Source organism: Danio rerio, chromosome 25 (assembly GCF_049306965.1).
Source record: "Danio rerio strain Tuebingen ecotype United States chromosome 25, GRCz12tu, whole genome shotgun sequence".
In the NCBI taxonomy this organism is placed as follows: Eukaryota; Metazoa; Chordata; class Actinopteri; order Cypriniformes; family Danionidae; genus Danio; species Danio rerio.
In genome coordinates, this window is record NC_133200.1 from 12372501 (window position 1) to 12396224 (window position 23724).

At 34.9% G+C, this 23724-nt stretch overlaps 1 protein-coding gene across 50 annotated transcripts in view; it reads left to right on the forward strand.

Moving 5' to 3' along the window:
- The window catches only part of agbl1 (AGBL carboxypeptidase 1), a 395646-nt gene that overhangs the window by 240753 nt on the left and 131169 nt on the right, over positions 1-23724 (forward strand). For 36 of the 50 annotated variants that reach the window (XR_012400288.1, XM_073942875.1, XM_073942879.1 and 33 more), the window contains one exon: positions 15099-15279. Coding sequence is in view for 43 of the 50 variants with exons in the window: in XM_073942875.1 (XP_073798976.1) it covers positions 15099-15279 (181 nt within the window). In the remaining 7 variants the exon portion in view is untranslated. Of the gene's footprint in view, positions 1-15098; positions 15280-17620; positions 17937-21369; positions 21887-23724 lie in introns of those variants that run through there. The other 14 variants (XR_012400282.1, XR_012400287.1, XR_012400283.1 and 11 more) reach the window with 3 other exon arrangements.

Sequence of the window (23724 nt, forward strand, 5' to 3'; positions counted from 1 at the left end):
AGTGAAAAATGTCTTTCAGCGTTCCCTGAATAACAAATATGTCATGTTATGTAAGGAAAGCAATTTTAGTTGGCTGTTATTTGTGTACGTTGCCTTGAGGTGTGTATCACTAAACAGACAGGTGATAATTTTTTGGAATTATGTATTTGGGACACTTTGGGCGCATGCTGTGGGAGAAATGAAACTTGCGGAAAATAAAAAAATTAGCAGGCCACTTAAAAAAAAGCAGTTTCTCTGGGTTTATGATTTATACAGTGTTGCCAACTGTTTTTAATGAAAAGGTGCTAAACTCTGCCTGAAAAGTCTCTAAATGTTGCTAGATTATGTCATCCGACAATATGCCAATTACTGACGTCAACACGTCCAAGCGTTTCTGTTTGTTTAACAGCCTATGGTTAATAAAGGGGTATTTATATTTGCACTACGCTTTATATATGCACGTCAATTCAACTAAACGTATTGCTGTTTGAATACAGTATATCAGTATAGACATTTAATGAATTTGCAGTAATCTCTCAGAAGTTCCAAACTGTCACTGAAATATGCGTGATTGTGAACAAGAAAAGAATAAATGGTCAAATTAAATTGTTAAATATAAAACAAGGGAGAAGCAGATCCGTTTTACTGTACGAGGGAAATAGCTCATACTCACGGTGCTATCCAGGACTGGGCAGCCTGTAAAGGCTCAGAGGCAGGGGAGGGGTCGACGGCATCATCAGCAGCTTATTGAGAAGAGTAGGAATGATACAGTGTGGACACATAAGAGTCTATAAAATAAAAAAATCTTCAGTAACACCTAAAAAAAAAAAAGAGTTGCTAGATTTGACGCTAGTCGTTTTTTTGGAAATTTGTGAGTAAGGGGGTCTGAAGAGTCGCTAAATATAGCGCCAAAATCGCTAAGTTGGCAACACTGGATTTATAGTTGAAATTTTAATGAAACATAATTATTGTTTGATGATTTTTCGTCCAATTATGAAATGAGATGTCTTGTTTATTATTTAAAATATAAATATTTGTATGTTTTTATTTATTTGCAATGAAATTGTTTGAGATGTCTCTGACAACTTGACATAGACAAAAACTGACATATTGACATTCCAACATATTACTTAGCACATTAAGAACAAATGCTTTAGACAGCGATTTAGATAATTACATAAATTTTTGCTCGCATCATATACAGACGACCTGGTTCAAAGCACCAATTGTTTCTATATGTAGAATTGGCTGGGCCATTCTTCTTTCTCTGAAACCATATTGAGAGTTTTCTTGGCTGTGTTTGGGATCAATGTCTTTCTGAAATGTCCACCCTGGTTTCATCTTCATCATCCTGGTAATGTAGATGTTGGACTTAAGCAGCTAATATACATTTACAGTGACGAAAGGCAGAGGGTTGCTGAATAGCTACTGATATATTTCAGCTGCTGTCTAGACTTTCACTGCCTTTCTACACCCCCCTTTCTTCATGTGTTCAATACTTTTTTCCCTGTATCGTTTCATTTTAATACATATAACTTAATTTGTAAGCTAATTAATTTTGTTTTCCTTGCACATATGGATTTCTTCAGTTGTTACCAAAATCTAGTGAAAATTTCAAGTCAACAATACTTTTGGAGTTTTTTTTAGAAAAAAGGTGATGTGTTCAATACTTATTTCCCCCACTGTATATAATAATAATAATAATAATAATAACACACACACACACACACATATATATATATATAACTATATATATATATATATATATATATATATATATATATATATATATATATATATATATATTGTAGCGAGGCAGAGGGAAAACACATACATACAGTAGTCGCGTTTAGCTGTGAGCGATCCGGTGCTGATGAGGTGCCAGCTGGGGTTAATATGGGACCTGGGCGACGTGGCATCAATAGGATCGCTACAAATATATATATATATATATATATATATATATATATATATATATAATATAATGTTATTATTATTATTATTATTATTATTTTCTTTTTAGTACTGCCTATGCACTGGTGTAAAGACCTTCTTGAAATATCTCAATTTATTACTATTTATTTGTATTTCTGACTATAAAAAATAAAAAAAATAATTTGTTTTGGATTAAAACAGCTGCATTTTATTCTATTCCATGACCCTACATGACTCGAAAAATGAATAGAAAATAATTCAGCGTGTTGCAATATACGCATGACACAATTACATCATTAAATATACATTTATTTGGCTGCGGCATGAAAAACTGATAAACACGTTCCAGCTGTTAAACGCTTCAGAAAAGCCCTTTGAGCGTGCAACAGAAATACAGGCTTTCTTATCTGTTAGTCACGTTGGGCACGGCTTCTGCTGACAGTCAGTGATAAATCCTATTTGCAATACCTTTCTGTTTGCATTTGACTCGGCATTAACTGAGTCTGTCCTGTCCCTGGCATGAGTCCTACATGCTTCTTTCTGTCTTTCTCTTTTAATATCACCATCTGTGCTGTCTTTCCGTCCTTCTTGTTCACACAGTCTCTTCAAATAGACATCATAACCCCCATTTCACCCCCAGTCCACTGGATGGAATACGAAAACTGGGATACATTAGCTGAAATAATAGCATCGTCATTCGGTTTTATAGTTTTTTTGCAGCTAAAATCCTGCTGCAACATGCACTCATTAAAAAAAAAACATGTCAGTTCTAAAAGATCTCAACGTTGAGATCTTTTAGAACTGACATGTTTTCCTATTGATTTTAGAGCTGAATAATGATGTGACTGATTTCATAGTGTTGTTTGTAATTAGTTACCTTAGTGTGTTTTTTTTTTATCCCAGGCTCACTCGGAAAATGTACCTCTATATACATTTCTTGAGACCGTTAAATGCGTCCCTGGATTTACGTATTTTTGCAGATTTTGTTTTGCGAATCCACCAGAGGCCACTGTGTACGATTTTTAAGATTTCAAATTTCTCTCACGAGTGCCATTCGTGACTGCTGTTCTCCTGTAAATCCACCAGAGGCCACTTTCGACTGACTGAATGACTGACTGACTGACTGACTGACTGACTGACCAATCGATTGACTCACCTTCCTCCATCCCAAAACCCTACTAATATTATTTTTAAAAGTAAAGATTAACCTCTCTTTTTTATCATAACGGACAAGTCAACGATTGAAAATGTTACTAGGGCTCAGGTGGGTTGGGGGGTGTGGTTCTATGTAGATCAGGTTGTCCGCAAAGTCTTAAAATGTATTAAAAGTTGATAAATCAATTATGAGAAAATTAAGACCCTTAAAAGGCATTAAAAGTATTAATTGCGTTTTTACGATGTATTTAAGCGTTGTCCAAAATATTTGGACAAATAGTCAAAAAGCATAAATAAAAAGCATTATTTTTTGTGCTTAGTCCCACTTTCGCTTTCAAAATGGCTGCCGTGTGAAATCAGTCTATAGTTAATGTAATTAATAACTATTAATGTTAATCGCCTCACAGCAGGAAGGTCACTGGTTTGAGCCCCCGCTGGGTCTGTTGCCATTTCTGTGTGGAGTTTGCATGTTCTCCCCATGTTCATGTGGGTTTCCTCCATGTGCTCTGGTTTCCCCCCTGGTCGAAAGACATGCGCTATAGGTGAATTGAGTGATGAGGTGAGTCGAGGTGATTAGTGTATGTGTGTGAACATAAAAGTGTATGGTTGTTTCCCGGTGTTGAGTTGCAGCAGAAAGGACATCCACTGCGTAAAACATATGCTGGATAAGTTAGCGGTTCATTACGTTGTGGCTACCCCTGATTTATACAGGAACTAGGCTGAAAAGTAAATGAATGAATGAATATTTTGTATGAATTATTTTACTATAATTTATTCATTTAAATCTAATTTCCATTTGTTAGCTTGTTTCTTTTATATTAATTAATTAATTAAATTTATTATATTAAATTTGAAATTACTACACATAAAACCAGTCTATTTTAGACCAAAGCCCTATATGGTTTTATTTAAGGTATTATTCATCTCAACCATTTTACCTTTTCAGCAATTTACTTAACAGCCCATGTCTATTTTTATAGGTATGTTGAAGTCATACACAACAACAATAAATACCAACACATAAAATCAACATTACGAGTCCAAATGAAGAATACAGTTATAAAAGCAGGTAATGTTGCCGTAAAATACAGACGACCTCATTGTAAAAACCGGAATGACCTCATTATAAAAACACAGACACATCCTCTTGAGTCTCCCCGCACATCGCTTTTGGCCAAACTGTCACGCTAAACGGGATTACGCTTGATAATTAACAACCCAAGAAATGAGCACGAGTGATATTCCTGTGAAACACTTTTAATTAATAAAGGGCTAAATTAAAAGCTGCATTTTCATAAGCTGTTTTTCCGGGGCAAATTCGTCTCATGATTACAAATGGACAAGTGTGATACGTTCTAATTGGACCTGATTTGCATATACAGGAAAGGATTACAGAGATTGCTTTTGATAGCTTAAGGCTGCCTTTGTGCTTCACCATCAAGAGGAGAAGACTTTTTTTATTCCTGGGTATGTGTTTGATGAAGAGTGGTACAAATATATCACACAGTTAAGTTTTAAAGTGTATGACCAGAAGATTTTTAAAGTGTGTGATTCTGGCTTTTTAATTTGTAGTGCTTTGTTGATACTCAGTAGCTGTAGCTGAAGATTATATAGATGTACTTTATTTACGTAAGTAATGTAACACATTAATTTAAGTGTTGCGATCTATCCGGCAACTTAGCCGGCAGCTTTCTCTCTGCAACTGTCACATGGTCGATCACTGAAGCTAAGCAGGGCTGCACCCAGTCAGTTCCTGGATGGGAGACCACAGTGAGGTCAGCAGGGGGCGCTCAACCTGCAGTCTGTGTGGGTCCTAATGCCCCAGTATAATGAAGGGGACTCTATACTGCTCAGTGAGTGCCGTCTATCAGATGAGACATTTAACCCTAGTCATGACTCTCTATGGTCGTTAAAAAAAAATCTTAGGATGTTCTGCGAAAAGTGTTTAATCCTTGCATCCTGGCCCACTGGTCTCTGTCCATCATGACCTCCTAACCATCAGCATATTGTAATTGGCTTCTTCACTGTCTCCTCTCCACCAGTCAGCTGATGTGTGGTTTGCGGCCTGACGCAATATGGCTGCTGTCGTATCATTCAGGTGGATGTTGCACACTGGTGGTGGATGAGGAGATTCCTTCAATGTGTAAAGCGCTTTGAGTGTCCAGAAAAGTGCTATATAAATGTAAGGAATTAATTATTATCTATGTTTGGCCCATTTGAGGTTTTTAAAAAGGTTTAATGTTAGTGGTGGTCTGGTTTTACATTTGCAGATGTTTTAGTCATTGGGGTGTGTGAGTTTTAGTAAATCTGATTGTAAAGGTGTGAATTAAACTTAATATTCTAAGTTGGGTTTTGCATAAGTTTGGGTGGAAGTTTTGTTTTATGTCTGCAGACATTTAAAAATGTGTAAAATCAGCTATAGGTTTTAAAAGTTTGAGTGTAAGTCTGAGTTTAAGGCTGTTTCTGCAACTGCAGACATTTTTAAAATATGTAAAATTAGCGTAAGTTTTACGTAGACACTGAGAACATAGAGCACCACGTCACTTGCTTTAGTTTACTCATAGGATGTTTTTTCTCCATGTCATTTTCCCACTTGAGTTCAATTATTTGAGCATGCGCTGTACACACGATTGAGAGGAATTTTGTGCATTTGTGGCAAATGCATCGTGCATTTCGTGTGATGAATGATAATTCGCTGATTTGCCTCTTTTTCGAATGTTTGCATTGACTTTGTATGAAACTTATTCACATAAATACTCAGTTGAAGTCTGGGTCCAAGTCTCGCGTAAGTTTAGGTCTAAGTTTGGTTTTGTATTTGAGCAAAAATATTTTAAATTTGTGAAACTAGCAAGTTTTTTTTTAAAGATTTATTATTGGCCCTTTTTGTTAGGTAGGACAGTAACGAGCTAGGAACGCCCTGAAGTGTTACTGCACCATATGTCGCCACACTAACCACTAGGCAATTGCACCAACAAAGTTAACCAATCTTTAAAACTAGACGTGTAAGTCTGGATTTAAATGTCATTGCACAGTGAATCTGCAAATTTTCACCAATAAAAAATATAATATTACAACACCTCACGTTGTTTCATTCAAATCGTAATCACAATAATTATTTTTATTTTTATTTGGCATGCGTAGCAAGTGTTTTGAGATGTGTTTTGATAAGTCATCCATGAGACATGCAAAAGCCAACGTCTAGAATGTAGACATTTTACAGCATGTAAAACTAGCTGGTATTTTATAACTTGGGCTTAAAGTTTTAAGTCTGAAGACGTTTTGATATGGATCATTAATAATTTCACCAAAGTTGGTGCGTATATTTAAGCCTAGGCTTTTAGGTCTTCAGACTTTAAGTTTGTAAAACTAGCCTAATTTAAAATTTCTTGGCATTTAGGTCTCGGCCTAAGTTTGGTTTTAAATCAGAAAACATGTTAAAATATGTAAAAACTTAATTTCATAAAGTCTATGTTTGGGTCTGAGTCTTTTTCTACTTTTCCTGACATTTTAAAATGTGTAAAAAGTCCCTAAATGTACAAGCCCATGTCTAAGTTGGTGCAGATATTTTAAAGTGCATAAACTCTACTGATTCTTCCTTTAACAAACGCAGATGAAGTATTATTTGTAGCATGTAGTTTCCAGAAGTTTCCAGTAGTTTCCAACTGCTTGGTTATAATGCTGATGTTTCATCTTTGGGTAGACCCTCGATAATATCCATCTGCAGTGTGACTTCAATCGACCGGCATGTTTGTGTGCGTGTGTTTGTGGGTGTGTGTGTGTGTGTCTGGGTTTCTGCGTCAGAGGGCGGGGCCTCAGGTTTGAAATCTCCCGGGTTTGCGCGTGCACGTGAATAACTTGGTTTCGTTCGTACGTCATGGCGAAACACCTAATGACTCGGTATCAAGGCGACTCGTTTGAAGCACTATGAGTCGACTCTTTTATAGATGAATCAACCGTTTTAAACACTGTATTCTTACAGATTTAAGCCTTAGCTGGATACTTCACTTCACTTAGAGCTGTGTTACACACTACATGGAGGGGAATTTTCAAAAACCCATAATATGGGCTCTTTAATTAAACTCTGCGGACCCGATACCGGGTCCGTGACGTCATCAACTTTCGCTTTCAGATTTAAAGGGCTAGCGTTGCACCACACCCCCGTAAGTGGTGTCGTTTGAAAGTGTAGAATCTATATTTAATGCACATATGCATCACTTTGGTTTTTATCCTACTGTATAAAAGTTATTAACACTTATATACACAGTATTTTGGATACCCGAGCTGGGTATTTTACATTGGTTCATTTTCATATTTTTTTATATGACACATGTACAAGTTATAGCTCAAATGAAAGCTCTTGCTGGTGCTCATACAGTTCTAGCATTCTTTTTACTGAATTATATTCATATTCCAAACAGTTGTTGAATGAATTGTGGTGTTTCCATGGCACAGAAATGTAAACAATACATTCATGATCAATAAGCAGCCCCAGATAGCACAGACAGCTGTCATTTCTTACCTTATGCTGTGCCCTTCAGGGCCATTCTCCTCTGTTTTTGAGGTGATGTGCATAAGTAATCCTTTTCTATGTCTGATGTGGTCCAAACACAGTGAATTATGTTTGATCAAACAAAAGAATAGCGAAATATGTACACAAGGATCGGTCTCTGTGGCTTGTACAGCACCTCTCACCAGTTGGAATGCAATAACTTTTGCATAGATTATGGTAGAGACATTTTTCATTTTTCCTATGATTACAGACATGTGCAGGAACCAACAAAATTAATTACAGCACACTTGAGCACACAGAACCTAAAAGGTACACTTCCAAATTTGAGTTTATAAAAAAAAAATACAAAAAGTGCCTCTTTTTTTAGGTGTTTATTATAACACAGACGACATATACAGTTATTTTAAACACTTTCAATAGTGTTTTATGAAAATTCAAAGGGTTTTCTTTAAAATGATACCAATTTTTTGCATTTACACCTCTGCATGTGGATTTGGGAAGATTTAAATTTGGGTAGGCAAACTCCAGGCGGAAATTCCCAAATAGCAGCAGAGTTTAAGTGGTTAAACAAATAGTGTCCATCAAACCATAATCACACATCACCTCCGAAAACTTTGTTTCATCATAAAAGAAATCTGAATGCTTAAATTGTTATTATTTGCATCTGTAGCAAGTGTTTTGAAGTGTGTTTTAATAACTCATTCACCATGCAAGTGAAAGCCAACATCTAAAATCTAGACATTTTACAGCATGTAAAACTAGCTGGAAATGTAGACGTTGGGCTTTAAGACTATAAGTCTGCAGACATTTTCTAATAGTCTAAATTAGGGTGATGGAAGTCTAAAATCTACTGTGTACAGACACTCAAGAAGGAAAGTCCTCAACTTAAGGTCCAAGTCCAAGATCGTCATGTGCACCTTATAAATCTGAGGTCTGGGAAACATTTCACACTCCAGCGAATCTTTATGGAAATCACAAACACTCAAGGAACCCATGAAACCTGTATTTTTTTTCACCACATAATGTGCTGTATTATAAACCCCACTTTCAAAAGCCTTTCCTTTGAACGTCTTAAGTGGCGTTCAACAGAGGCACATAAACCTGGCTATTTAAACCCTCACTCGCGCACACACACACACACACACACACACACACACACACACAAATATGAGATAAACCAGCATGTTTTCAGGCGATGTCAGTGGGAGGCGAGTTTGCTCAGATAGCAGCAGCAGAAGAGACAAAGACACAAAAGGCAGTTTTTTTGCCCTCTCATCTTTCGTGTTGCTTTATATTTTCAATTCTCTTGCTCGTTCTTTGTATACCATTTGTGTTGAAGTCAACTGTGTGCCAACGACTCCTTCGTGAAAAGGCCGGCTCTTAAAGGATTGGGCTGTACTCTTCCCACTAGGAGCGTAGGAAGACTAGCGGCAAAAAAGATCTAACGGAGGACTCCATTCTCTCGTAGCTTCACGAAATACTCCTACGTCTTTGTACATTCACTATGTGTGTGTGTGTGTTTGTGCCAAACAACATTTATGTTATCGGGCATTGAGCTGTGTAAATGGGATCAAGGCGTAAATAGACGTGGAATGGATATGTGGAGGTTTCTTTTTCACAGACGGACAGAAATAGCTGATTGAGTTTATTTGCAAACTGCAGTTTGTAGAGCGGAGGACAATCGTTTGTTTTAATGCATAACAAGGATTTTAATTGGAAGGGAGAAGTGGATGTGGGAAAATATAAGATGATGGGTGGTTTTTACATGGGATAGATCATGAAAATCAAACTTTATCAGTTTTTAAATGATATAATTGTGTCCCCGGGGCATTCATCAACCCGGTGAAAGAAAGTCAATCTGGTAACTTTGTTTTGGTATTTCTTTGTTGGCATGTGGGAAAATGTGCTGTTCAGGTTTCACTCCTAGACATAGGCAAGAGATCTTATTATACTAAGGGGCTGTTAAATGCTTGATTCTGATTGGAACATTTGAAGACGCTCAGCTAAAATAGTTCTGGGGTCTGTTGATTGCATAACAGTTTCATATAACTACGCTGAATGATTTCAGATATTTTATAGCATACAGCAGTCAAAAATCTGATCGAAACAAAACAGACGGCTTTGGATGAGATGCGTAAGAAACTAGTCCTACACTCTGGAGCTTTTTGAGGATGAGAACCAAACCATTGTTTTTAAGAGTGCTAATTGTAGTGGAATAATTGACTCTGGTCCGTTGAGTTATTGTAAAATAATGCACTCTCGAGGTGGTGAAGTGGCCAAGACACAAAACGTGAATCTTTTTTCCTCTAATAATTATATAGTCATATAGATAAGGGAGGATTGAGGGAGAAGTCCTCATTTAGTGTTTATATAAACACGATTATCTTTTTAATCATATAAAATGTGGTTGTGTGTATGAAATTACAAATAACAAATGTAGCAGGGCATTAAATTACTGTTTATTTATTTGCCTTTTAACTTTGTAAACTTCTCCTCATGGTTTGTGTCTCATTTTGTGAGCCAACTGACAACAGTTGTTCGCTTCCATCCTTCTCCCCTGCTCTGCTGGCCACGCCCACTTCTGCCTCTGCTCGCAGAACTCCACGCCCATTATGATGCATCTTTTAAAAAAAAAATTCTCAGGTAGACTTGAACTAAAAGAGGGGGGTTTCTTGGCCCTTTGATTTAGCTGCTTCTGAAATACCGTTGGATATTTAGATTGTGTGAGATTTGTTTGTTTAGTTGTCCCTGCAGCAGCAGCTCATTTGTGTTTAAAGAGACACTCAAAGAAAATTGTGGTTTTTGCTCACACCCAAAAATTGGTAAATTTGACAAGCTGTTATAACTGATCTGTGGACTTTTTTTAATCTAAAACTCTGGAGAAAACATATATATACCTGACATCTTGTGAAAATAGGCTTACCATGTCTCCTTTAAGCAGTGAGGATGAGGGTTTTGCAGCACACATCATCATCTGAATGCATTGAGGGCCTGTAGTCTCTGATTCCGACTTGAATTGGAATTTAAATTATCTCTGTTTTTTGCTGAACCGTAGCAGCCGCTCTTGAGGGGAATTGAGTGCTGCACATGAAGCTGATGATATTTATCAAGCATATTTTATACTTTTGTTGGAGATACTACGCTTTTTCTCTGTATTTATTTTGGTATGGTGTGGCTTTTTCAGCACTTCAGGGTCAATATTGTGACACTTAAATAAAATGTACACTCTAAAAATATCTGTAAATTAGCAATTTTTTCATATTTTGTGATTCATGTTTTTGTTTTTTCATTTCTCTTGTTTATTTTTTTCAATTGCATTATGGAACCTTGATCTCTCTTCCAACAACTTTTGGTGGCTAATAATTCTGACTTCATCTGTATATTGTTTGGGATGTTGTTGCATATTATGTGTATTATGTGTATATTATATTATCTCTATAATATTTATTACACATTATAATATTTCAAAATAGTAAAATGTCAATAAAATTTACTTTGTTAAACTGTAGAGGTCATTTTTAACCATAATGCAGTTCATAACCGTAAATAAATGTGAATCACAAATTACAGAAACTGTAAATTACCAGATTTTCACAATAGTTTAAAATATATACACGTTTTTTAATTTATTATATATAAACTAGTAAACATAAACAGTGTATTAAACATGAATAAATTTAGGTATAAAGTATAATTATTAGCGTTTTTGCTTTGAAGTCTGCAAAAGCTGCTAAGACTTTTATTTTAAAGGGTCACAAAACACCAAAACACATTTTTTGAGCTGTTGACAGTCGTATATGTGTCCCACACTGCTAAAAACACTATTAGGACACCTATATTTCACTAAAAAGTGTAAATTGGTTGTTTTTGCGTTATTTCAAGCAAATTCGTACTTCCGGTTTGAAACGAATTTTTGAAGCTGCGTCACGGTCATGACATAATAGCGTGTATTCCAGCGTACAGACTGGACGCCTGTGCCAGAGTGTGTCTTATTACGTCTTACAGTGTGATGCATTAATGCATGAGTAAGGCTTGGTTCAAACCAATCAGCGCGCTCTATTGTGCAACTTTATTAATATTCATTACTGTCACAGTGCTTAGACGAAACTCACACCACGTTGTATTGGCAAAACAAGCGTGAAGTGTTGCTTTTATAGTTTGCTGCAGTTAAGTTTCGTTTTCATTTTCTCTCTGTAAGAGCTCAGTCTCACGTGTGGATTAACAGTGTACGCGACGCTCGACAACAATAACTTACGTGTCTAAGGAGGATTATTGTTTACTTGAGAGCTGTTCTCATCTGCAAACGCTGAGATCTGGATTTGCTTGTAGTCTCCTTTTCATAAAGACGCGGCTCTAGTTGCTGTGGATTGTCCTGTCTCTACAGATTTGGTAAGTGAGCGACCAGCGCTCTTTTGTTTAGCACTCTTCAGTTTGTTCGTATCGAACTAAGTTAACTATTGCACCGAGTGTAAACATGTTAGCACCACAACCAAACTTTAACCTTGTGTAGGGTTTTCACCACATTTAGTGACCAAAATAACACACGCGGCTTTCTGACGATACCTGCTGTATGCATCTAAGTTTCCGGGAAATGCGGAGTTTTTTTTCTCTCATTTGCCGTGCGGTATCAAACATTGCATGAAAAATACACGCTTACAGCAGTTCCTCGAATCAAAAATCTTGTTTGTCGCGAGGGGCATGAATGAATTCCCTGAATGAAAGAGCCAAACTGCAGTTAAAGTCCATCATTTAATAATTTGGCAAATAATTCGACTACTGATGTCCATGTAGGTTAAACACCATCACTTTCTACTGTGTGTGTGTGTATTTTGACTCTGAAGCTCGCGCGTGCCCAAATAGACACTCCCACACCATCCCTTTTCTTCCTCCGACACTCCCCCCTAAACAGAGCTGGACACGCCCACTTTTCTGACTTTTTCCAAAGTAGAGGTGTGAAAACACACTGCTGAAACGAGGGGGTTTCATGGCCCTTTAATTAGAGGGGGAGCTTATTTTGTGCATCATTCGCTCATAGCAAACTAACGGTAAGAGGAGCTGGGTTATAAATATTGTGGCTGAAGCTATCAAACTGACATCAACAGAAGAACTGCTACTCCAAAAGTGGAAGCAAGTGGTCAGTTTTTATTGAAGATTACCAAAACAAACAGTTGTTTTTTTCCGTGGATTAACTTGCGCAGATTGATGGTTCACCTAAAGAATAATAGTGTGTGTAGTAAAATTTAGATTTCACACTGATTTTAAGGATTTTTAAGCAATATGGCATATATATATAAATAAATAATTAATTAATTAGGACAGTAAGGTTTGACTTTGCTTAAAAGTCTTGTAACTCTAACAGAAATAGTGTACAGTATAGAATATAAAGTCGTGGTGCAGTGGCAAAAGAAAAATGTTTTGTATGACTCCCATGAGCTTAGACGACTGCATTCATACGTCTCTGCAATGACTCAAATAACTTATTAATAAAGTCAACTGGAATGACAAAAAAAGCCATTGCAGGACTTCCAGAGTTTATCAAGATTGTTTGGATTCATCTTCAATACCTCCTTCTTCAACTTATCCCAGACATGCTTAATAATGTTCATGTCTGATGACTGGTCTGGCCAATCCTGGAGCACCTTGACCTTCTTTGATTTCAGGAACTATGATGTGGAGGCTGAGGTATGAAAAGAAGTGCAATCTTGCTGAAGATGTTCAACAGATGATTCATCGGAAAAGTTACCTTCTGCCACTTTTCCAGATGATAAACTAATAATAATAAGGCAAACTATTATTTGTTGCTCTTACAACTGGGATTGACGACAAGACTTTTGTTAGGTACACTACTACAGTAAATGCCGTTTCTTACTGTGGCTTAATTGTATGGCTCAAAAAAAAAAAAGAGAGAAAGGAAAAATAAATGACTTCAGCCTATTTGCATGGAAGTATTCAGATTTGAAGCTGGTGAAAGAGCACATAAACAGAGGCCATGCAGAAACTCATTATGAAATTGTCAATACCAGAATCACACAAATGAGTCACCCCTTTTTTTCCAGGGCCATAATAGTCAAGCTAAATTAAATGTTAATGTGTTTTTGATAAGCTTTGTCTATCTTTTTTTTTGGCTTTGTAAACTTGCTTAGCTATATAATTTGTCATCCAGATGAAACTACTCAAGGGACACATCAAATAAACATCTGACATGCCAAAATTGCTGTGTAATGTGATTTGGAGGGGGGGTGTGTGGAATGAAAGTTACACAGTTCATGTCATGAGTTGCATAATCGGTAAATTAAGCTACATCAGGTTTATACTCTAGATTAGTGGGACAGGTATATGTATATGTGTGTGTGTGTGTGTGTGTGTATGTGTATGTGTGTGTGTGTGTGTGTGTATATATATATATATATATATATATATATATATAAATTATACAACAGTTGTGTCTGGTTCTTGAATCTTATTGGCTTATAGCCGTGATATATTTTGCCAGTAGCAGCACACTAAGGCCTCTTCACCTTTGTGTATTACTCTGCCCACATACAAGCAGAGGATGCTTTACAGTTTGACAAATATTCCTGCTGTTAGGCAACATAATGTACTTTTGAGGTTATTTCAGCCAAGAATGTAGTTGTTTAGATTGCAACTGTGCAGTTTATTTATAAGGATAGTGCCTATTTTAAAATATTTATCATTTCTGTGAGGCAGTGCGTCGTGTCCATTAGTCAAACACAGTAGACGTTGTCTATCCATAAGATGATGCCAGAACCGCATAATAAGCTTAGAAGATTAAAGCTGCTGTGTTTTCTTGAGCGCGAATAAGAAGCTGAAAATTGGACGGGTCGCAGTTTTTAAGGTGGACCGGATAGAGTCAATAAGAAGCTGCGAATAAGAAGCTGGATTCAGCTTAATGTTTGATATGCATTGTGTATAAATGTCATATCCTCTTTAATAGGACTTCTGTGGTTGTTTTACCTTTGAGATGTAAGCACCCATTGGTAAGCACGCATGTATGGGAGCTCAGTTCAGTTCTGGCGAGCTCTGAGAACTGTGTGATGATCCCTCTACCATTGTATCATTCCTTTATTTCAATAATGTAACATTTTATTTTGCGACGGATGTTTGAGTGTCTTTTTTATTATTTCACGATAAATTTTTGTAATTTAATGGCCCTTATTTTACGGTAAATTTTTTCAATTTAATGGCCATTTTTTTTACAACAAATTTTTGTAATTTAATGGCCGTTATTTCACGGTAAATTTCCAAAATATAATAGCTGTTATTTTACGGGGTTTTTTGGCACTTCAGCTGAAAACATAAAATAACATTTTTTTTACAGAGCAATTTCTAATATTCTTCAAAATATAAAGTGAGGAGTAAATAGTTAGTAACTTCTTATTTGTGGGTGAACTGTCCATTTCAGCTACATGTATACTGTGCATTAATTAAATAGTTCATTTTAAAAAATGTTTGTATTTTTAAATCAAATCTCATTTCCTCTGACTGGTGCTTATTTCAGGTAACCGGCCGTGTGTGGTTCTGACCGCGCGGGTCCATCCAGGCGAGAGTAACGCCAGCTGGGTTCTCAAAGGCACGCTGGAGTTTCTGTGCAGTGATGATCCAGTGGCAGAGAGTCTGAGAGAGGCTTACATCTTCAAGATCGTCCCCATGCTCAACCCGGACGGGGTCATTAATGGCAAGTATGTACAGCACACAGAAACACGCGCAACTTATGCAGAAACGCTCATTGTGTCACTTTTTGTGTCACAAAATTTTTTGGGAAACTTTGAGACTGTGTTTTGGTTCATTTGGTTTGTTGGTGTCCAGCAGTTTTTGAAGGCAATATTTGGCGTTTTTGGTCTTTGTGTTGTTGATGTCAGTGTAGGTTTTTGATAAGAAATGCTGTTTCAGAGAGTTGTTACTTTTAAGTTAGATTTGCTGCTTTGAAATGAATCCATATAGGATATATATTTTTTCTTTTTTTTATTAATTGGGAATGTGATAATAAAATATGGGAACATCAGATTTGAAAAAAGCTTTATTTATTTGTTTATTTATTTTTTGTGTTCTTTTCTTTTAAATTGTGTCCTTTTATTTTATTTATTTATTTATTTATTTTTTATTTATGTTTGTTGAAACAATCTTCCAATGTTCACACTGATTTAACAAAATTAAAATAGTTATGAAAAAGGCGGCATTGTTTTAGATTATTTATATTATTTAAAAAAATTTTAGGAGCGATTTTGGTATATGACATTTTTTGGTGACTTAAGTAGATAAATTTTGCATTTTGGCATATTTTATGTAATGTTACATTGTAATATTTTAAATAACTATAAGAATACAACCTTTCCATTTATTTCAGATAAATTATCACTTTTTACATTTTATTAGGCAATTCATTCTTCAGTTTTCTTTTACTATTATTATAATACAACAGTTTTATATAACTATAATTAAACTATTATATAATAAAATAGTTTTTTTCTTATTATAACAATTATTTTTCAGATTTATTGTGCTCCAGTCCCATTATCTTAAAATTTTAATTGAATTACCCTAAAAAAAAGAAGAAAGCATAACATTTTTATTTCATTTCAATTGTTTATATCTGCTAAATATAAATAATCAGCTATAGATTCAAGTATGTATACAGTTGTTTTTTTGTTTTTTTTATATATATATTTTCCAAATAATATTTAACAGAGCAAGAAAAATTTTCACAGTATGTCTGATAATATTGTTTCTTCTGGAAAAAGTCTGATTTGTTTTATTTTGGCTAGAATTAAAGCAGTTTTTAATGTTTTTTAACAAACATTTTAAGGTCAAAATTATTAGCCCCTTTAAGCTATATATATATATATATATATATATATATATATATATATATATATATATATATATATATATATATATATATATATATATATATATATTTTTTTTTTTTTTTTTTTTTTTTTGATAGTCTACAGAACAAACCATCGCTATACAATAACTTTGCTAATTACCCTGACCTGCCCAGTTAACATAAATAATTAAACTTTCAGCTTTTACACTTATTTAACAGTAAATTAACTGTAAACATGATGGAATGTCTATTTTTTGTAGTTTTTAGATTAATATTATAATTTTAAAATGGAATAATTTTGGCATTTATTACATTATTTTTGTTTATTTTTGAGAAGATAAATTTTTACTTTTCATATTTTATTAGACAAACAATTCTCCTGACATGCAATATTTTTAAGTATTATAATAATATTTTTCCCTTTTATTTCAGATTCCTTGTAATTATTTTTTTTTCTGTTAACTTTATAACTATCTTTATAACTTTAACTTTAACTTCAGTTAAACTTAGTTATTAGATTAATTTTAAAATAATTTTTTTTCAAGATTAATTTTAGTATGATGGTATTTTTTGCTATTCATTTCAGATTTCAGACTAGTGATCCTCGTTTTTAATAAAAAAAAATTCTATTAACTTATTTTTTGGGAGAAAAAAAAGAAGAAAACAACATTTCTTATTCCATTTACATTTTTGACATCAGCTAAATGTTGATTCTGTTCCAGATTTAGTTTGCTATTTAATGATAGATGCATGAAATAATTTTCAACTCACTTAAATGCTTTCACCAATGACTTTGTGACAGGTCACATTTCAGTCAAATCATGCCTTTTCAGTCAAAATAGAAAATCCTCCTTTCATAGCTTAAGGTTGCACCTGACCTCTCTCCATGATACCAATAGAGCAGGTCCAGATTCAGCACTAGAATATTCATGCTAGCCCTGGGCGTCTAAAAGCAGGCTATTTCTCCTTGCCTGAAAGTTCAGTCCACATCTTGTCCAACACATCCACGCACATTAAAACATAACCCCATTTTGCCCTCAGAATCGAGTGCTGAAATGAAAAAAAAAAAAAAAGACAAATGCCAGCGTGTTTTAATCTACCACATCTCCCCTGCTGTTCTCTGCTAGATAGCATTTACATGTGTAAAAGCAATAGAGAGGTCAACTGTGTGCTTATCAACGCTCCATTCACAGGCTGCGGATGATCGATTCTCCTCGCGACCTGTTTTCTTCAGCGAGGAAGCCAGGTCCACGCTTATCTCCAGTGGTGTGTGCTACGCTATTGATCAGACATGCTAACTGTATTAGAAAAGCTTTAGAGAATGGAGGTGTGGGGCTGTGGGTGGAGAAGACACTTTTCCGGACTGGAGAGGATTCATTCCTTTCATGACCTCAGGATGAGGGTTCAAACATGATCTTGTGATGGCGCAAGCTCTGTGTTTGGAGAAAAAGTGATCCGGCTGGGTTTTGTGTGTTATGGAATTGATTTGTGTTATAATTGATTCATGATAAATACAAAAAAATATAAATAAAAATACAAATAAATAAATAAATAAATACTGTTAACATATTCGTACTAAAAACCAAACTAAATTATTAATATAAAAGTATTTTAACTTTGCATATATTGTCCATGCAGTAAAACACACTTAGCAATTTTATTTTTCCTTTTATTTTATTGAGATTAAAATGTTTCAAACTATAATAATCAAACTGTTTTTGTCACAGCACATAAGTAAGCCATACAGTTTATGGAGCTGGGTATAAAATAAAGAAAATTTTTTTTGAAAATGTCATTATTTTTAACTAAAATTAGCAGAACATTAATTATTATTATTTATTATTATTATTATTATTATTATTATTATTATTATTCATTTAAATAAATGATTCATAATCTCAGCATTTTTTTTCAGTCATTTGAAATCATTTACTGTATTTATAATAATTTATTTGAACTTTGCACCAAAATAAAAAATATATAATAATAATAATAATAATAATAATAATAATAATAATAATAATAATCATCATCATAAAAACAACAACAGCAACAAAAATAATAATCATGATGATAAACATTTTAATAATAATAATAATAATGATAATGATAATGATAATGATAGTAACAACAACAACAACAATAGTAATAATAATAATAATAATAATAATAATAATAATAATAATAATAACAATAATAATAAATAATAATGATAATGATAACAATAAACATTTTAAAATAATAATAATGATAATAACAACAACAATGATAAACAAATAAAATAATAATAATAATAAACATTTAATATTAAAAACAACAACAACCACAATGATGATGATGATAAAAATAATAATATGAAATAATAATAATAATAATAATAATAATAATAATAATGATAATAAAAATAAAAACAACAACAACAATAATAATAATAAAAGACAAAAATATATTAAAATGACAAACTTTATTTAATGAAAACAAAAAATAAACAAAACTAATATCATTCTATTACTTAAAAAAACTATAGTAGTATCTAAATGCAACAAGACATTAATTTAGATGAACTATTTAAGTGCTATACTGTACATCCCATACTGCAACCCCACAAACCTATTGAACCCATTAAGTGTTTGTTTTCCCATCAGCCCCTGCAAATTACTGTGAAAAATGTAGATTTCTTGCCAAAAACGCAAACTCACCTTTAGGGTATCACTTCCTGCACGGTGGGGGCTTTTATTAACAGGTACAGGGCAGCGTGGTTGCTTAGTGACTGGACTGAGGAATTGTGGGAAAGCGTTCAATGCCTAAAGCGCAGATCTCACATCCTCAATAACACACACACTCAGGCTGTCGAGATTGAAAGTGCAGTCGGAAAAGCTGCATTTAGATAAATAACTTTGTAGCCGTATTCAATTTGTTATTGTTAGAGTGTTCAAAACCTGAAAGTTTGGCGGTAGAATTGGCAAATACACCCGCAGATAGTCAGTCGGACAATAAGAAAGCTCACCTTTAAGTTTGGACGTCCTCTAAATATGGGCACTTTCGTCAGATTCATTTATATGGTAATGCAGCGTTGCGTAGATATAAATACAGCAGTGTTGCGAGCCCTTTGAAATGGAAATGACAATGTGCGAAAAGGTCACATTTGGCTCCATCAAATTTGTTGCAGGCTTCAGACATTTTGAAGGGAAATGTCTTTAATGTAGGTCAAGGGGTCCGGTGTTTTGTGAAAACCCTCTGTCTGTTGTGAATCACATTTTGGCATGGAGGAGAAAAGTGTTTATGAAGATGTGAAAGTGGCATTTATTGAGAGATGCTATTAGCACAAGCTGTTTTATGCTGTTTGAGAGTATTATGATTATTTTAAACTCATATTTGAGGCTTACTGACTGTAAAGTGAATAGAGTGTTTGTTTGTTATTCAAATTAGCATTATATAAGAGCTGCTGATTACCCCAGGGAGGCATTTTTCTCCGTCTAGATTCATAATATATTTATTTTAAACTTCTCAGTGAATGTATAAGAAAAGGCTCTCTACAGTATTGTATGTTGTTTGTAGCATGTGCTGTTACATTCAGGGATCTTTGTGATTATCTTACTATATATTGTACCCTGCTGAAAAAACAGCATATGCTGGTTAGGCATGTTTTGATGCTGGTCTTGCTGGTTTCAGTGTTGGTCTTGCTGGTTTCAATGCTGGTTTTGCTGGTCTCGATGCTGGTCTTGCTGGTCTCGATGCTGGTCGTGCTGGTTTCAATGCTTGCCAAAATAAAACAAATAGAAAAAAAACCCAAAAACATATATATTCAAGTCCTGATCGGGAGGTTACATCCGATTCCAGTCTAACTGAAACTGATCACGTGATTGGATATGGACATCCCATTATGTATATACATAAATACATACAGTTGTAGTCGGAAATATCAGCCCCCCTTTGAAATTCTTTTCTTTTTAAAATATTTTTTAAATTATGTTTAAAAGAGCAAGGAAATTTTCACAGTATGTCTGACAATATTTTTTCTTCTGGAGAAAGTCTTTTTTGTTTTATTTCGGCTAGAATAAAAGCAGATTAAAATTTTTAAAAAACATTTTAAGGACAAACTTATTAGCCCCTTTGCTCTATATATTTTTTTTCGATAGTCCACAGAACAAACCATCATTACACAATAACTTGCCTAATTACCCTAACTTGGCTAGTTGACATAATTAACCTAGTTAAGCCTTTAAATGTCACTTTAAGCTGTAAAGAAGTGTCTTCAAAAATATCTAGTCAAATATTATTTACTGTCATCATGGCAAAGACAAAAAAAAAATCAGTTATTAGAAATGAGTATTATAACTATTATGTTTAGAAATGTGTTGAAAAAAAAAATATATATATATGAACAGCAACAGGTGCGGCATGACATCACTTTGTTGCAGAAAATGCTTTCAGTTAAATATCGGCAAAGTAAACCACTGAAGCAACTTGAAGCAGAAAGTGAGAGTATGTCTGCGTCTGGAGGTATTATAAAGTTTATGACGACAACACTGCCATAGCAAACTGTGAGATATGTAAACTTGGGATTGCCTGCCGGTTATTTTAGGTTGAGGTGCTATTTGTTTTTATATTACAAGATTTTTATATTTACAGTCGCACTAAAGTCCAAAAGAGAAGAATTGATGTACTTTATTACTTGATTGTTTAAGTTACCACACAGAAGTGCTCTGTTTGTTAACAGAGTGGTTGAATGTTAAAATAAGGTAAATAAAAGTAATATGGTAGGAACATCCTGGATTTGTTTCTTCGCTCTTTTTTATATATATATATTTTTTATTATAGAAGTATCAGATCAGGTTTCATTTCATTCATTCATTTTCTTTTCGGCTTAGTTCTTTCATCAATATGGGGTCACCACAGTGGAATTAACCGCCAATTTATCCAGCATATTTTTTTTACGCAGCGGATGCACTTCCAGCCGCAACCCATCACTGGGAAACATCCATTAACATTCATTTGCACTCATGCTCTATGGACAATTTAGCCTACCCAATTCACCTATACCACGTCTTTGAACTTGTGGGGGAAACCGGAGCACCTTGAGGAAACCAGCACAAACGCGAAGAGAACATGCAAACTCTACACAGAAATGCCAACTGACCCAGCTGAGGCTCGAACCAGGGACCTTTTGGCTGTGAGGCGACAGCACTACCTTCTGCACCACCATATCACCCGACATTTCTAATTTTAACCATCAAGACCAGTACATTTTAATGGTTTCTATTTTGTTTTGGGATAAAATGCCAATAGAGACAAACAAGAGCAATACATTTTCCTTTAAAAGTAATACAGTTTTCAGTGTTACCAATAAAACTGTGTACTGTGGTATTTCTATTGTTTTTTCTTTTTGTCAACAGGCTTGTTTTACAACATTCATTTTAAGCTTCTCAACTGAACACAATAAACCCCTGAGAAGCTCACAGCTCTACACGTTTCTCAAGCTTTCCAATAAAACAGTGTGAAGTTTAGCTCTCTTGATGCGGTTCATGTAGCATGTAGCGTTAGCATTCCCAGAGAGCTGTGTGAATCTGTTGTTGAAACTGAAAAAAAAAGACGACCCGTTCAGCAATCTTTTGTTGACTGCCGTGATCGGGAGACGTGAACGGATGTGACTTGTGACAAACAGCAGTTTGGCGTCTGTTGTTATCTTGCCGAGCGACACACGTTTGGGGGTGAGATTACAGAGCTCACTTTCTGCTCCAGCTTAGCATGGGACAAGGCAGCAGAGGTGTGAACAGACTCGGTCGGGCTGAGGTTATGTTTTCATCTCTGAGTGTGCTCATCACAGAGGCTGTTGTCAAAAGCATCTCTCTGTAATGTCAGAAAGAATTGGGTTTCCCACATTGCGAAGTCCCATACGAGTTGCACATCAGCTGCACATGGCCTGCGGCGTCGAGTCCCTGTGTTTCTGATCATAGGAAAAACACTGAGTGGTAAACATTAATTTAGACATTCATTTATCTAGTTTTAGACAGTGGGTGTTGGATTTTAGACTAGCAGATAGTCTTTGTCTGTCAGTCTAGTCAGACTTTTTGGACAGATATGGATGTTTTGAAAGCTGATGCCATTATTTGTTGATATATTTTTGTTCACTACTGTAGACAGATATGCGCTTACCGGACACTTTATTAGGTACACCTGTCCAACTGCTGGTTAACACAAAATGGTTAACACATACACAAAAATGATCAGATATGCTCATGCGGTGCGTTTACTCAGAAAATATATTCGTTTTTAAAATTTGTTTTGGTTGTTTTTATTTTAAGATGTTATTTAGAGTTTTAGGGGTATTTTATATTGTATTATTTTATCAAAACAATTAGTATTTTAATTTTAAAAATATTTTAATTTATTATTATTGTTTAATGTTATTTATTATTATTATTATTATTATTATTATTATTATTATTATTATTATTTCTGTTATTATTCATTCAATTTCTTGTCAGCTTAGTTCCTTTATTAATCAGGGGTTGCCACAGCGGAATGAACCGTCAACTTATCCAGCACATTTTTACGCAGCGGATGCCTTTCCAGCCACAACTCATCTCTGGGAAACTTCCACACACACATTCACACACACACTCATACACTACGGACAATTTTAGCTTACCAAATTCACCTGTACCGCATGTCTTTGGACTGTAGTGGAAACCGGAGGAAACCAACACAAACGCAGGGAGAACATGCAAACTCCACACAGAAACGCCTACTGAGCTGAGGATCGAACCAGCGACCCAGCAACCTTCTTGCTATGAGGCGACAATACTATCTACTGCACCACTGCGTCGCCTTGTATTATTATTATTAATTACAAATATATTACACATTCTATAAAGTACCGTAAACCACAAATGTATCCAGAATCTGTACTGTTTGATTAAAGTCAAGCTAAACTAAAATCTCAGAATCAACCTTTTTTTTTCTCCAGCCCTACTACAAATCACCAATAAAACCTCAAATCCTTCATTCCCAGGCCAAACAGCAAACATTTTATTTCTATCTTAATTTCCCTCCAGCCAAATATTTCGCATTGACTGGAGAGGACAGCTGTATCTGATTCACTGATTATTGGACATATTTGACAACTCTTCCACACCTATTCCCCGGGCCAAGCGTCAGCTTGGCACATTGCAACCATTTAGGGCATTTCGCATGAATCACGGGCCCCGACGGCTGGCACAGTTGAGCGGTCATCTGCCAGTGCGTTTTCTCTTACTGCGGCGAATCACCAGATGAGGTTTTCTTAAAAGCCGCC